We start from the raw sequence: 15957 nt of genomic DNA, 5'->3' as shown, positions 1-15957 counted from the left end.
GCGTAATGCATATTAATAAGTAAATTAAAGCCGTAATATTCATATTATACATACCTACATAAAATTTTATGCATATCTACCATATTTTATTTATAGCAAAATGTTTTGCGGAAGAAAACTAGATTTTTTTGCTTGAAAATTGTTGCTTTGTGTTTAAGTAGTATTGGTTCGTGATTCATTGGAATGTTATATAAAGTAACCAGTGAACCTTGCTAGCTACGGATAAACGTTTGTAAAAGTAACTGCGAGGAATGCGGTATGCATACCGACAACTTGGTCATGTTACTTGTATGTAATTCCCTGCCTATCGATGATTCTCTTCAGAAAATCCTGCCTGTTTCCACATTTTTCAAAGTACATATTAATGTACTAATAATGTTTTAATGTTATATGAACACATCTTTGTTGAATAGCAAACATAATTATGAATCATTTAATTGTAGATACATCTAGTCTCTACGTTATTCGTTATCATTATAATTATATTTGCACTGTTTCTAGCTTTAAGAGTAATAAAAGATAATAAAGTTCTTAATCGGATTGCGGCATGGAAAAGGGATATATTCCAAATATGTCCCATAAATCCCACATTTCTTTTCATCCACTATCAAACACAAATAGGCCCTCTCATTTTCTCATAACATTTTTCAGTGAGAATTACGATGTGACCCAATTCGTAGCAAAGTTTTCCCCTTGAACGAAACAATAATATAAAAATTATTTCGCTAAAACATCTTGTAAAAAAGTGTGATGCTATCAAATTCACAATTGAATCCGAAATACATTTCAGGTTGAAATATAACGCTGGTGTCAGCTATTGTTAAGGAGGAAAAAATAAAAGTAGATTTTACGTACAAATTGAATTCCATATTTTATATCCCTGTACAGTTTTTGAACAAGAGCCTTCATATATCATTGACGTGCGATGTCACATCGAAAAATGGTTTCCACAAAATTCATCTCGCGCACCACGTTCGGAATGTTCGAGAAACTCTAAAATTAATTAACGAATACCTATTGTATTGAGAGGGGTCTATTATAAACATTCTCTGTTTTTTCACTGTTCCAAACAAAAATTTGCTAGTTGCTACGTAACAATATTACGATTTTTATAACGTTGTATGCCTATATTTGCTTTTTAAAGCCTCGTTTGTTTGTGGTTAATTGCGATAGCGCGATAGCCTCATGGATTTTAAAATTCAATTTAAGTTCAGTTACTGAACTTAAATTGCACTAGATAAACTAAAATATATGTAGGATCACAATTATCACTATACACTTTATATTTTAATACTACGAGTGCACGTGTCTATTCGCGTGGATAATGTCCTAAAATCTTGAGAATAAGTAATGTGTATTGTTTATTTATCTACATATTTAGAATGCAAATAATCAAATACTTCAATTGAATCATTTTACAATTGGTTGATGCTTTACATTAAAACGTTCAGTCTAAGTGCCATGAAGAAGGGGCATATATAAAATGTTTTATAACTCTCGAAAGACATTATTCTATAATGGTGTAACTGCACTTTGTCTTGCGAAGTACTCTAGTTGGTTCAATGGATTATTCTATTAGGTGCTCACTTACCTGCCAAACGAGGTTAGTACTTCACTTTATAATATAGTGAACAATTTTAGTACTTTTTACTCTTTCCATGATAAATGTCTATCTCGGTAAATTTATTATGGATTAGAGTCGTTATTTTGAAGTGCTATTAAGTGCAAGAAATTAGAAGCGCCCCAGGTGATAGAAGGAAAAATAGTTTCTTGAACTCATCACGAAAGTTTACCTTATATTGCGAAACGTAGAACATTATAAGATTATTAAATATCAAAGCTATTTCTTGGAACGGTTACTTTTAATTGGTTTTTTTTTATTTTAATGTTAAGTCCTGTAATAGTTTTCCATAGGTATTCCATCTCATCCCGGAATTATAGGCGCGAGGAAAAACAAAAAAAAAAATGTTACTTTAAAAAATTAAAAAGCTCATTCTAACAATAATAACCCTATTATTCTTGTAAAATTGTAAGCAATAGATCGGTTTTGGGCTCTTTATTTCATAATCTCGGTATATCTTATCTTATATCTTTAAATGAGCAATTCTTATATATATATATATATATATATATATATATATATATAATTGGAATCTCGGAATCGGCTCCAACGATTTTCATGAAATTTAGTATATAGGGGGTTTCGGGGGCGATAAATCGATCTAGCAAAGGAATCTTTTTTAGAAAATGTCATATTCGTGTTTTATTCGTGTTTTATCGACTTTAACTTACTATTTTAACAAATAGGAGGCGTTTGAGTAGTCCCAATTTATTATAGCTCTTCCTGACATCTATTTGCGAATAATAATACTTAAATGTAATTTCCAAAAAACACAATTTATAAAAAAAATAAAAAAATATACCGAGCAAAGCTCGGTCATCCAGGTACTTAATACTTTATATGAGACACTATTTATTAGTGTATTACTTATTAAGAATTGATAACGTTTAATTTAAAAGTATGTCATTACAAAACTTATAATAAACAAAGTTAAATCACCTATCTTTTCGTCCGACTGCACACGGTGTCGCGTAATTGGAGCGTAATAAATTTTATCGACTTAAGTAATTTCGTTACATCGTCCACAGTTGGTACACAGCATTATTGAAATTATTTTATGCTGTTATTATAAACGGAAAGTCCTTAATGTTAAGTAAAACGAATTTTATACAAACATTTTTAAATCGTATTTAATGTAAACAACCCAGTATTCAAAGTGATTTTTCGTCCTAAAACCCACGTACTTGCAAGTTCAATGTGTTTTCTTTTATATATTTTATCCAGCAAATATTTAGAGCACGTATTTGTGTATAAATGTAACGTTCGAATAAACTAGACGCTCTTTTAGAAAAAAATATAGTGACATTCATAAAAAACAGGTTCAACTATTGCCAATGTTTTTAAAGTTGTACAGTTTATGTTCACGTAGGTAAGCTGAATTTAATAGGTATGTACCAAGCGTGCAATTTATTTTATTTTATTTTTTTACACACTTGTACAAAGACATGTATTGAAGATATCATAAAATACTATCACTGAAATTTCAATACGTTCAAATGAAGAAAACACCATGTAATTGAAAAGAACATGTTTGTTTACAACAAAATACTTAATACTCGTAGTAACGTAGTGTTTTAAAATATCCCACGTTCCGTTCAATGAGGACAAGAACTTTTATAAGCCATTTCGTAGCCAATTCAGTTTATCTTTTAATAACTTTTCAATTCCTAATACCGGTCACTCACATTGGCACGAATACTTACGCAAACCCATAAGTGTGGGATGACATATGCAAATATTTTATCCATACATGGGCGCAAACTTTCATACATTACGCGAAAGTTTGACACGTAAGAATAAATATTTTATGGGGAATAATTGTCGTTATGAACGTGGCAGGTTTTTGCATATATAAAAACACTGCTTCCTGATTAATGCAGGTTCTATTACGGAAATTACCACAATATTCAATGCCGGCTCGTGGTGAAAATGTATCATTATAATACTTCATTATAGAGCTGGTTGTATTTAAGTAATATGATTTTTTATTTATGATTACTTTATTAGAAACGACACTTTTTGATTAATTCTGTCATATCATAAAAATACACGTTATTTAAAATTGGCATAGGATTAACATTTATATTATCTACATCATTTATATAATTGCTTGCTCCTTACTGAACTGAAAAGATATTCTTCTAAAAACAATATGTAACAAATGTTAAGAAAAAGTACACAGTGCGTATCTTATAGGTACATATTGAAGGTAAGAAATATATGTACCTATAAATGGGATGTTTCAAACCAACTTGTAGACCCTGAAGTAAAACATTAATTGTGTTACTCGATCTTACGGTAGAATGTGGATAATATCTTTGTCATTTGTCTCTCTATATATATCTGTATGATTGTATTCGGGTACCTTTATATTTGTGTTGAGTAACACTCGAATACTTCCAAACAACTAACGAGAGTCCATTACGATTTACGACCCGCTATTGTTATTAGATCAATTAGTTCATATATCAAGAGTCATGGTTTTGGGCGTTTTTATACTCTCCTGGTCCTCATCACATTTCATTTACTAACTTGCAACATCCACTAAAATGAACGGAATGTTTAATAATTAAGCGGCAGTGTTAATTGTATTATTAGTACATTTCACGTATAATTTATCCATAAAAATGCCAACCACATTAGCACATAAATTAGAAGCAAAATGCAATCCTAGGAAATCTTTTGTTATTGAAGTTCATCGAAACTTGCGGTATTAATGTTAATTTAAGAAATCGAGAAGTACTCATCGTTATGATAAAGGCCGATCGACTCTTAATATTAATGTCCTTTAGTCACGGCACGATCAATGGAAAATCGTGTTAGATACAACTTTACAATGTGTCAAATAGACCTTCGATAAGTCATTAGCTAGATACCTTGGAAACGGTAATGACCTATATGAACACTGGATATTGCCTAATCAATATTATTAGTGCAAATTGTTTTTATAGTTTACATTTTTGTTACGGCATCGAAGGTCTGTTTCACTGTGATAACATTGTGAATGTTTCATAGGATTATTAATTTCAGGATAATATTTTAAACATTTAAATCGTTTTTTTTTTAATTAAGAACCTTCAATAAAACATTTCAACATAAAATAGTATAGGTATATAGTAAAGAAAACATTCATAAAACGACACGTATGCTACGATCGTAAGATTTTCTTAGGCTCGGAATGTGAAAAGCAAATATATACCCATAGGACATGGTATTTTTGTCATACTTGAACATGAAAGATTTCTTGGTTTGATCTACGAATTTAGTAAAAGGTGGAAAATATTCAGTCTATACAAGAAATCGAATATTCTTTTACTTTTCTATAGTACCTTTGAATGTGATGTATAATTACTTTAGTTTGTTAATGGGATTTATTGGGTTAAACAAACACAAATATTGAATTTAAAAAAACTATCAATATATATAGAAACTAGTAGTTGCAAGACTTGTTTTAGCTGTTTGGAAGTTATGTTATAAAATTTTTCATCAAATTGGTAACATCGTGAATACTGATGTTCCTTGATGAAGAGTTATTCACAAGTGATGAAAGCATTTAAATTAGAATTAACATAAACTCACCATGTCTTAATTATTTTAAAAACATAAACTAATTCTATTTATACAAATCTAACTTAATATTCATCGCAAACATAACAATTATTGGTATACTGCAGAACGCTAACCGATATCACAATTATTCAATAATCCCGCTGATGGCGACGTTGTTTTAATCGCATTAGTTAGTATTAATTAATATATTCATGCGAAAATGCACATCTGACATTAATTAGGCATACATCGGCATTACACTAACCAATAACGTTGCGACCACTAAAACACAAACAATCTGACAGGTTCAACTGGAAATATCCGAACAATTAGTGCAATTATTTTATAAATCACTTTGTTCATTTTTATAACCTGAAATACAGCTATAGTTATTCAATACAAATTAGCTTTAATTACAACTTTGGATCAATTTCGTAATATTCAGCGAGGAATGCATAACTTCGAAATTGGGACTAAATATTGCTAAGGAACGAGATCCAAATAGTACAAGGACAAAGTGAGGTAGTAAATTATATTTCTTCCTCTTTCTTTAATCTCATATAATATTCCACATAAAACAATACCATCTCGCAAAAGTCATAAACTTTGTTATTCTTGCCAATCTCATTTTGTAAACAATCTGATTCTGAGCGTATTTTTTTGAAATGTGAGTTAGGTAAGTCTTATATGGTGAATAGAAAAATATAGTAGTTCGTATAAGTAATAACTGTGTTAATAAATTAAGGTGAGCTATTCTATTACACATATTATGTATGTATTCGTAATATTTTTGTGATAAAAATGCATGAAATGTATCATGTCATCATCAATAACAAGACAATAATTAATTAGGCAGATACTGAATTATAATTCTGTTCATATCTTAGTAATATGATGAATACTTTTAGGCATTTTTTTTACATTATTATATATTTGTTTCTTTAATTCAAATTATAAATGGTAAGGGAACCATAAATTTTTTAATGAAATCATCATCACACTTTGTCTCTAAACTATTACGAAACTATGTATTTGTTTGATTGATATTGACACCTAAACTAATAAACCAATTTGGATGAATGATGAATTTTTATCCTGGAAATCGCACAGGAATTATGAGGAGAAATCTCGGGCTGTCTCTATATTCCATTAGCTACGCGGGCGAAGTCACGGGCGGAAAGCTAGTAATAAATAAATAGAAAATCATGAATATTTAATACTTTTCTGACACTTATTATGCTAAGAGACAGTTGTATTAGAGTTGTACAAATACAAAGACCAGAAGAAGTGTATATTGAGAAATCAATAGTCGATCAAATACCCTGAATTTTTCATTTAGGTAATATTGCTTGCCAACTTTTCTCTTATACTTAAGAATAATTGATCAATAAACCAAATTCGATTTCATGGAAATTTGATTAACGTTTTTAGAACCTTTTATAACAGCGTTTAGCTAAATAGGTATACAATATGCCTATCCATAAATTAAATAATAAAAAATTTATATTAAAACGGAAACACATACTAACCAATATAGCATATCGCGATTAGTCACGCTACATTTACACCTCGTAATAGAAAATTCATTGAATATTAATTATTCCAAGATTTTCCTTCGCCTGTTTTCTAAGTAGAAATTTACACATCCAGTCGCTGGGAAAATCGATACAAATAACTCACTTCGAACCCTAAATATCTATTTCAATTGACAATTGCAAAATATCGGAAACAATGATAATTAATGTTCTTATGTGTTTTACTGAGAAATACATTGGAACAATCAATTACGAAATTCAACCATTATTTTTTCATACAGGCCGTTTTCACGTTACAATCAACACAATACGCGATTATTTCGAGGTGGGTTTTAATGGACAAAAATTCAATATTTAATAGATATGACGAAAATGCATAGACGCAGGCAGTAGGCACACATGACAATACGCTGACCGTGAGAATGTTTCATAACCCACACAATGGGGCCAATTTGAATCTGCTTGAGACACGCTCAGGTGGTATTTGCATGCAAATTAAGCCTCTCATTGAGTAATGGTCACTGTAAGCAATTAACATTTAAGCCTATTTAATTAAATTTCTTACTAAATTGTTGCTATACTATTGTTAAGTTCAAAGATTCAGTTGTTTGCTTGCATTGAATACTCTTAGGCTCGGATATTCTGGATCAATTCGAATAATCTTTCACTATTAATAAGCTATGCTATTATTATTATAGGTATCTCGAGTAACATGAATTAAAAAATATACCAAATGCAAAGTTGCTGTCCGTATGCAAATTACAATTACTCTACTCTATTTTTACAACGAAAATATAAAAAAAAAACCTAAAGATTTGATGCCCTATAAACAATGAAAACCATTTCAAATATTCACCGTTCTGAAAACTGTATTTATATTAAACGTTACGAATGTCACTAAACAGTAAACAATGCAAGATTTCATTTTCGACAGCTGCCGTTCGTCTCAAACTGCCAAAATAGCTGAACAGTATTAAATTCGGAATCTATAAAATTGCTTTTAGTGTTGACTGTATATAGATAATATCAGTTTCAATATTACTGGATACAATTTGAATTTATTAATATTTACTTAACCGAAACCGCGGGGCGCAGATAGTTAATTATAATGGTAAAAGTATGGTGTATGTTGTGGTATTCTTAAAAACAGTTATATTATACATTTGTTTAAAAACAAACCACTATATTCTTAATATGTTATTAAATGTATATTAGATTTGGATGTTTTAGTATGAACATAATAGTAGGCATTTTACGTAGTCACGTTGTATTTAATTAAACTCGTTCCCTTGTATTATGTGTTTGCATTGTTATATCAATAGGGAAGGGGCTCTATTGTAATGTTAGCTGGAAATTTTCGCATTAGTATTTAATGAATTTAAATGAAAACGGATTTGATAAAATACCTCAGTGTTTTGAAAGGTCTGAAACGTACCCACGTTAAAATTAGTCTATTTATTCCTGACGAGTCTTTAACATGGCATTTGTATATTTCATTTAATATATTTTATGAGGATTTTAAGAAAACACAGATTATTATTTCAATTGCGATACATTCAGTAATGGTTACCTTTTTTATAGTGCGGAAATCTTGCATTGATATCCGCGGCCTCCGGGAAAGAGGCCATAGGTTATGTAGGATTCCTACCGACTAAAACCCCACTGTATTTGACCGCATTGATGAAGGCCCATGGGTACTTGTTAGAATACGTCCGCGACCCCAGTAATGGTCATCTAAGATTAAATTAAAACGATTTTATTAATATTTTTTGTTGTTCATTTTTACTAGTTAATTCTTTGTTTTATTACAGTTTGTTTTTTTTAATTCAGTCATATTAATATTTATAAGAACATAACATAAGGCGGATGCACTACTAGGTCAATTATACACTAATTTCTACAGCTCATTTAAAACATTAATCTGTTTTTCATAATTTCCTGATGATATAATATTATTATTATTTACAATTTTATTTCTAATATTTACACAGTTAAATGTTTTCCTTCAACACGCCCTCGGTTAGTCTACTAGTTGTTATAAAAAATTCTTCGAAATTAGAACGAGTAAAATACCAAACTAAATACAATTAAATTAAAAACTGAATGCGTGCAAAGGTTAAAAATTGTATAATGATATGCAAACTGTTTATCACTTAAACGTGATGTGAGCAAACATAATAGTACAACAGCCGCATAGTAAAAAGTCTAAAAAACAAAATTCTTAAGCATCTGTGAAGATAAGCGCATTGTTAGAGATAATGGGCTTCACGCTTTTCTTCCCAACGGAGTAAAAAGCTTCACTTTTCCTCATTTCAAGGTTAATTGAAGTAAAAACGATCTCTAATGTACTGAGCAAAAGGCAGGAAAAATAACAATTCATTAATGTTCAACGACACGGCAACGACCCTTGATAAAGTTTTATATATTATCTGGTACGAAACAGATTCTTTGATTTAATTTTAGGTTAACAATTTATTTAGAGACTTGCTTCCGTCCCCGGCTCTGCCTGAGTAGTCAACACTCCCGGTGTTTATCCTGCACAATACCAGTGGGATTTCCTACATAAAAACCTTTCGAGCCTAAAACTATCTCTGTGCCTACTTTCATCCAAAATCATACAGTGGTTGAGGCATGACGAAGATAGATATAAAGACACACAGAGTTACTTTCGTATTTACAATATTAGTAGGTATTAAGTTGACTAGTGTTAGATAAAAAATAATATATATTAAAATTGTGTTTTGTATTACGTTGTAATAAATAAACCAGTATACAAATCATGTTATGTAAATTTGCTAGTTAAATGATTATTATTAAATCAGCCACTCCTTGTTAAAGACATCAATATGTGAGTTTCAATTTGATCGTAAAAAGTAAATTAAATATTTCATTTACAATACAGCTGCTACATAACCTGTTTTAGTGTTGATTATGTCACTTATAGTAAAAAGGCATTGTGTGATCCAAATGACCTGTGTGTTTATAATAAATTCACACACAAATGATAGGTATTTATGAAGAGAATTCCTTGTTCTTAATTATTATGGCCTTACCTACTATAAACGATTACTGTCGTATAGTTTTATTATTTAAAACAAGCTCAAATTAATTTTGTAGTGAATGGTGATACCATAGATATCTATAGTTGATAGCAATATAAATAAAGCGTTGATGTTGCTATCGTACACATACATATATATATTGTTTTATGATTTGTAAAAGTTTCGTTATAAACCCTTCGATTTACAAATACATATAAATCTATATCCAGAAGTGCAAAAGTGCGTCGTGTTACCTAATAGGTGAAGTCAACCGTGGATTTGATACGGCGTAATCTTTAGCATATGGCTTGCAAATCATAGATACCTGTTTGGAAGCAATATCGTTTGTATTGGCGAGAAACTGTTCGACGAGCCGGAACGCACCGCTTTCTCAAACTGAATGCCGCCGGCAGTAGGTCCGATAGTCACGGGCGACAATAGTCGTGTCGGTGATGGACTAGTGACTTCCGAAACGAAATATGCTTGGAATAAACGTGTCATCATCAACCGTGTCATCATTATAAATCGACAGTCTAAAGTGGAGCTTAGAATTTTCTATGGCCTTTTACTATTGAATATATTTCTGACCTTTCATAACTTTTTGATTTTCAAATCATATCTAAAGTTGATAGCTGTTGCAAACAATTTAATTACTTCTACTGCTATTATTCACTTACTCACATATTACTAAAGTTAGTATATTAAGAAATCAATATTTATGAATGGACATTGAAAATATCGAGTGTTAATTTAAATCGGCCGTTTATGTATGGCCTATAGCTGATTCCCGTCACGTATTCACGATACGTGCGCTATGCGTATGTAGGCCAAATTGTTAGTTTTTTATGTATTGTGTCTGTATAAATATTACCATGATGAAAGCATAATTTTTCATATCTGCTATATAAAACAAAGGAAAACTTGAGAAATTTTGAAAGAATAGAAAAAATTTGATCACGAGGCAGGATCCTGCCTCGTGATCAAATTTTTTCTATTCTTTCAAAATTTCTCATTTATAAAGCATTTCAATGCTATAAAACTAAAAATTAAAGGAAAACTTGTCAAACCATACAGAGAAAATGCTTAATCCGTTTATGGATTTTTATTTTTATTTATTAAAAAAACGATAAACTCATGATAAGTTTTACTTTTAAAATGAAAGTGTATTGTTTTTATATTTCAATTTGGTATATTTTCCCTTGGGCATGTCAATAGTCGAGGACGAAAATACAAATCAAACATGGACAAATGAACGCTTCGGTTATTTTCTTTCGTGATGGTTTTCTCTATATAGTACAAATACGTCCAATTTGTATTTTATTTATGGCAGTATAATATTACAATTTTATATTCATTATATGATTACACAGTCTTTGTTTAAAAATTCAATAATATAATCATCAATACATTTAATCATTATAAAGGTGACAATGATTACAGTTTTAATTATATACCTACAAAGTTTAGTAGTTAGTTTTAAATGAATCTGTACGAGTGTTGTAGATTTTTTTTATGCTATGGGCTGCTGAGCTGGTGGTTCGTCTGATGGTAAACGATTACCACCGCCCATGAACGTTCGCAGAGGCTCAGACCTATGTGAATGCGCTGCCCGCTTTTAAGGGATAAGGGATCAGGAAAGGATTGATGACTGGAAAGAAGGAATGGACTGGAATGGGCTAGGAGAAGGAAATAGGCCTGTGTTGTAGATCACTGTATTAAATAAGTTAGAGCGACCTTGTTGAATACTGGAAAACCATTCCAGTTCTATAACTCGTAGTCGATAAATTTTCTAAAATAAAACAGGGCTATAACATTAATATTAAACCGGGAATCAGAAACGTTTGCCTTTCTCCATAAATCGAATCCTTTATTTTCTCAATCCACTCGAAACCTCGATATTCGGCTATTCACAAATTGCTATTTTTACATTTGCGAACAGTTTTTTCTCGTACAATATCGAAAAAATAAGATATCTTTCGCGACATGGATAAATTGCTCGATAAATCGAGGAAAAAGCCATATTTTCGAACAAAGCGCGTAGTCTTTACTTTTTATGTATCATGTTTTATAGAGAAATATTATGACATCAAATAAATCTTATCAGGTTGAAATAGTTTTCATATTGATATCCTACGGATGATCCTGATGTCTCAAAAAAAAGTAAAAAATTAGATAGGATATAAACGATAAGTAAACATTCTTATTTAAGCAACTGTAATTGATAATTTTTATTTATTAAAACACAGAATATACAATTTTGTTACTGTTACCATTTATTTTGAATAAATAAACAAAAATTATTTATTTATTTTTAGTTTCGTGTTTACAACCGACAATTTAGATCTTATAGATAGAATCTTTAGATTATATTATTATATATTATCAAAGAAAATTTAAGGAAATATATCAGAAAATGTAGGTGAAAATGAGGCCAGTTTTTATGAGTGCTCTCTATCACATCGCCAGCTGGACGTTGAACGTTACATAAATTTGGGAGACGATTTTTAAGCGATATTTGATTTATTTAAAATCCTTTTCAATTTTATTTCTAAAATGCGCGGACTTTTAAATTAGTTCTACTGTTATACTTACATAATATTACATAGTTGAGTTAAAGTCTAAAAGTTAAACTTTACACGTTCCCAAAAATCACTTCAGGAATTTTAATAGAAAATACACACACAGACACACAGATCAAATTACCATATGAAATCTCTTTACCTCTATCCAACTTTTACTGTATGAAATGAGATTATTACGATCAATATTATAGAAATTAGAAGATATTCGTAGGTTTACAGTACAAAATGCCTTGCAAATAGGTATTCGACGAACAACACAGCTATTTAACTCTCATTTAAGTTGTTCACCGATATCACGTGGCTCACAAGTTAGGGAGTTCCATAGAAGTTAAGACCACCTGGCACCTTTACTCGAATGTGATACAAGTCGGTTGCACCTAATTTTAGATTGATACGGATTCGATATTTACGTGGGACGGGCAATTCTACTTATCCTTAATGAAATTTGTTCCAATAAAACCTTTCGGAATAGGACGGAGAGTAAGCAATCTTGTTGGAACAAGCTGTCGATTGATATTATAGATTTTAAAACTGTCTGAAATTTACTTTCTCCCTATAATTACCTACAAGCTCGTTAACATTTGTTAATTAAATCAAAACGTCGTAATTAAAATTTTAATTTTCTCGAGAAAAACATTTTCTGTACAAATTAATGCACCAGGTTGCCTCTGTAGCGCCCGTAAATAAATCACAATTGACACGTTTTCATTACAGCCAGTCCGCTAATTGGCCGACCGAGCAAAATTTGCTGACGATTTCCATATTTAATAAAATTTTATTTTGTTTCAGATGTGACGTCATGTTGCTACCCTAACTAATGTGCCTGGTCCGTGCCAAAATGGCTTCGATCGAAAATGGAAAGTGTCTATCGAATTTTTAATTAGATATTTTATTGACTTTGAGAACGTATCAATGTTACGGTGAAAATAAATCCAATACAATGGGGAGGCGACGCTGGAGACTAGTGACAGTCGCTGCGTTCCTGATTTTCATTGTAAGAGACGCACAATGTCAAGGTGAGAATAAATGGTTAACTATTATAAAAAGAAACATTTTGAATCAACATGTCATGGAGGCCGAGTAAATGTTCACATTTATTTTTCTGATTTATTTTTTGAACAAGAAAGTGACCAACCTTTTATGCCCATTTATAAGTGGTACGCTTTAAGGTTTAGGAGAAAATTTTTAACCTTAAATTTTACGCTCAGGCGCGAACCATTCCATAAAAAGACGGCGGTGTTATCACATCGCTGTTATTTTTACACTATAACTTCATTGCTTATTCCACCCACAAAATTTATAACGTAAACGTCCAGACAAACATAATTACATATATGTAATTGCCTAAGCTTATTATAGTTTTACTGTAATTGACATTAAAATAGTATACAGTTTTCACTTTAAAATGTTCTCTTAATAATAATCGCAAACAGCTTTGAAGATGTATGAATGATTCTAATTCCTAATGTAATAAGTCCATTTTGATAAATTTTAAATAAGTGATCGAACCATCTGAAAATAAATTCCACGATGCTTTATTTTTAATATAAAATAAAAAACGCTAGAGCGCCAAGTGTGGGTGGCGCCTAGCGCCCACGTGTGCCGCCTAACTGGCTCCATTTATTATTCAAAAGCCAACTCACGAACAGCGACCGCCTATGATCGCTTCGTAAAATTAAGCCCTATTCATACACGGCGTGCAAAGCCCTGTACTATTCAAAATAGATCCGTGATATATGACGCAATTAGTGTAGTGTTAAGGCTTGTTATGTTAAAGAGAATTGGTATCGATTGTCGTATAACAAATTCCCTCAGAATTTCAAAGATGTACAATTGCTTGGGGGAATGATCACTTTAAGTAGCTGCTCAAATTTATTCCTTAATCCTTAGATAAAATGAAGCATAGTCATTAGCGATTTAAAGTATTTTCAAACATAAGTCGAGTATGCGAACGTTCTTAAAATTATGTGCTAATTTTGAGAAAGTTCACTTTCCCATTAAATTATTGTATGCTTGTGAATATGAAAGAAATGAGAAGCGAAGCGCGGTTTATAGGACGTAATTATACACGTTATAACCTAATTTATAATGTTCGTTTATATTAAAAAAGGCTTTTGTAAGCCAATTCATATTTATATAATAAATTGCTATTTTGTTAGAATGCAAAAAATGCTCAAAATTACTCGTTTTGAAAACAAACATAGAAACAATAAATATTCAAAATCTAAAAAATAACTTTTATCAATAAATCTTTGGTCTTTTATTCTCATATAACAAAAGTCAAATTATTCGCTTTTCCTGCATTTGCCTGTATTAACCATGTAGGTAGATTGTACTTGTAAGATAAAAAACATTACATGCTTTTGCATGCTACACGACGTATATGCGATACAACGCAAATAATAGCTATTCCTTTAGTGTAATATATGTCCATACAGTTGAGCTATCGCAACACTATAAGCTACGCTAACGTTATACGTTCATACGAGGCTTTAAATATATATTAAACTAGCTGCGCCCCGCGGTTTCACCCGCGTAAGTCCGTATCCCGTAGGAATATCGGGATAAAAAGTAGCCTATATGTTATTACAGTTGTCCAGCTGTCTACGTACCAAATTTCATTGCAATCGGTTCAGTAGTTTTTGCGTGAAAGAGCAACAAACACACACACATCCTTACAAACTTTCGCATTTGTAATATTAGTAGGATTAGTAGGATGCTTAGCTTGTTTTGGGCGCCGACTTACACTGTAATTTATTTATTTGAATGCGGTTTACTTTTTTGTTAAGAATTACCCAACTTTTACATTGTAGTTCCCACGCATGTGCGTACTCTTGTGTACAAATCAATTAGAGTTGCTTTCCGCACGAATATATCTTTCCAAATGTTATATGATGTTACATCACAGCATTTTTGTGTGTGAAAGTTTATTAACATGTTCTGCGTCAATCACTCTTAATATTTAGCACACATTGACCACAAATTAAATACCCAATGAATTTTATTCAAGTATTTAGAACGCCGAACATAATGATTTCTCTCGATAATTCTCATGATATCTATACTAAAATTATAAAGAGTTTTTTTGAACGCATTAATCTCAGGAACCTGTGGTCCGATTTGAAAAATTCTTTCAGTGTTTGATAGCCCATTTATTAAGGAAGGCTATGTGCTATATATGTGCCACGGGCGAAGCCGAGGCGGACCGCTAGTCATTTATGCAAAACACAGCTTAGATAATCCATAGTCCTCTTAGCTCGCAGTGTTACATACCCATAAACAAGTTATAAATGTATTCAAACCTGACTACATTGAGAGTGTCTGCATAAAGTTCGAAATGGGTAGTTTTCGATTTTATTTATTTAATATTGCATTCGAAACAGGTATGATAGTTTTACATTATTGGTAAACACGTCTCCTGAAGATTGGAATTATAAAATAAACGCCAACAAGAACTTTCCATTTGTTAACGTTGATTGGGTTCGGAGGCATGGCTTGTACTGATTTTGAGCCTCTTTAAGTCAAGGGGATGACTTAACGTATGAAAGACACCTAGTCCGGTCAATTTAGACATTCGAAGTTACATAAAGTCCCAACAAGCTGAATTTCTGTGAAGTTGTTTAAAACAT

At 31.2% G+C, this 15957-nt stretch overlaps 1 protein-coding gene across 1 annotated transcript in view; it reads left to right on the top strand.

Annotated features, from left to right (window-relative positions):
* Positions 1-15957, top strand: part of LOC119830027 (mucin-5AC) — a 44177-nt gene that overhangs the window by 17384 nt on the left and 10836 nt on the right. The window contains exon 2 of the mRNA XM_038352849.1: positions 13118-13344. Within this exon, the coding sequence (XP_038208777.1) occupies positions 13269-13344 (76 nt within the window). The 5' untranslated portion in view covers positions 13118-13268. The remainder of the gene's footprint in view (positions 1-13117; positions 13345-15957) is intronic.

This window comes from Zerene cesonia, chromosome 11, assembly GCF_012273895.1.
Source record: "Zerene cesonia ecotype Mississippi chromosome 11, Zerene_cesonia_1.1, whole genome shotgun sequence".
Taxonomy (NCBI): Eukaryota; Metazoa; Arthropoda; class Insecta; order Lepidoptera; family Pieridae; genus Zerene; species Zerene cesonia.
The sequence above is the reverse complement of the archived record's forward strand: the minus strand, read 5'-3'. Positions and strand labels throughout refer to the sequence as shown.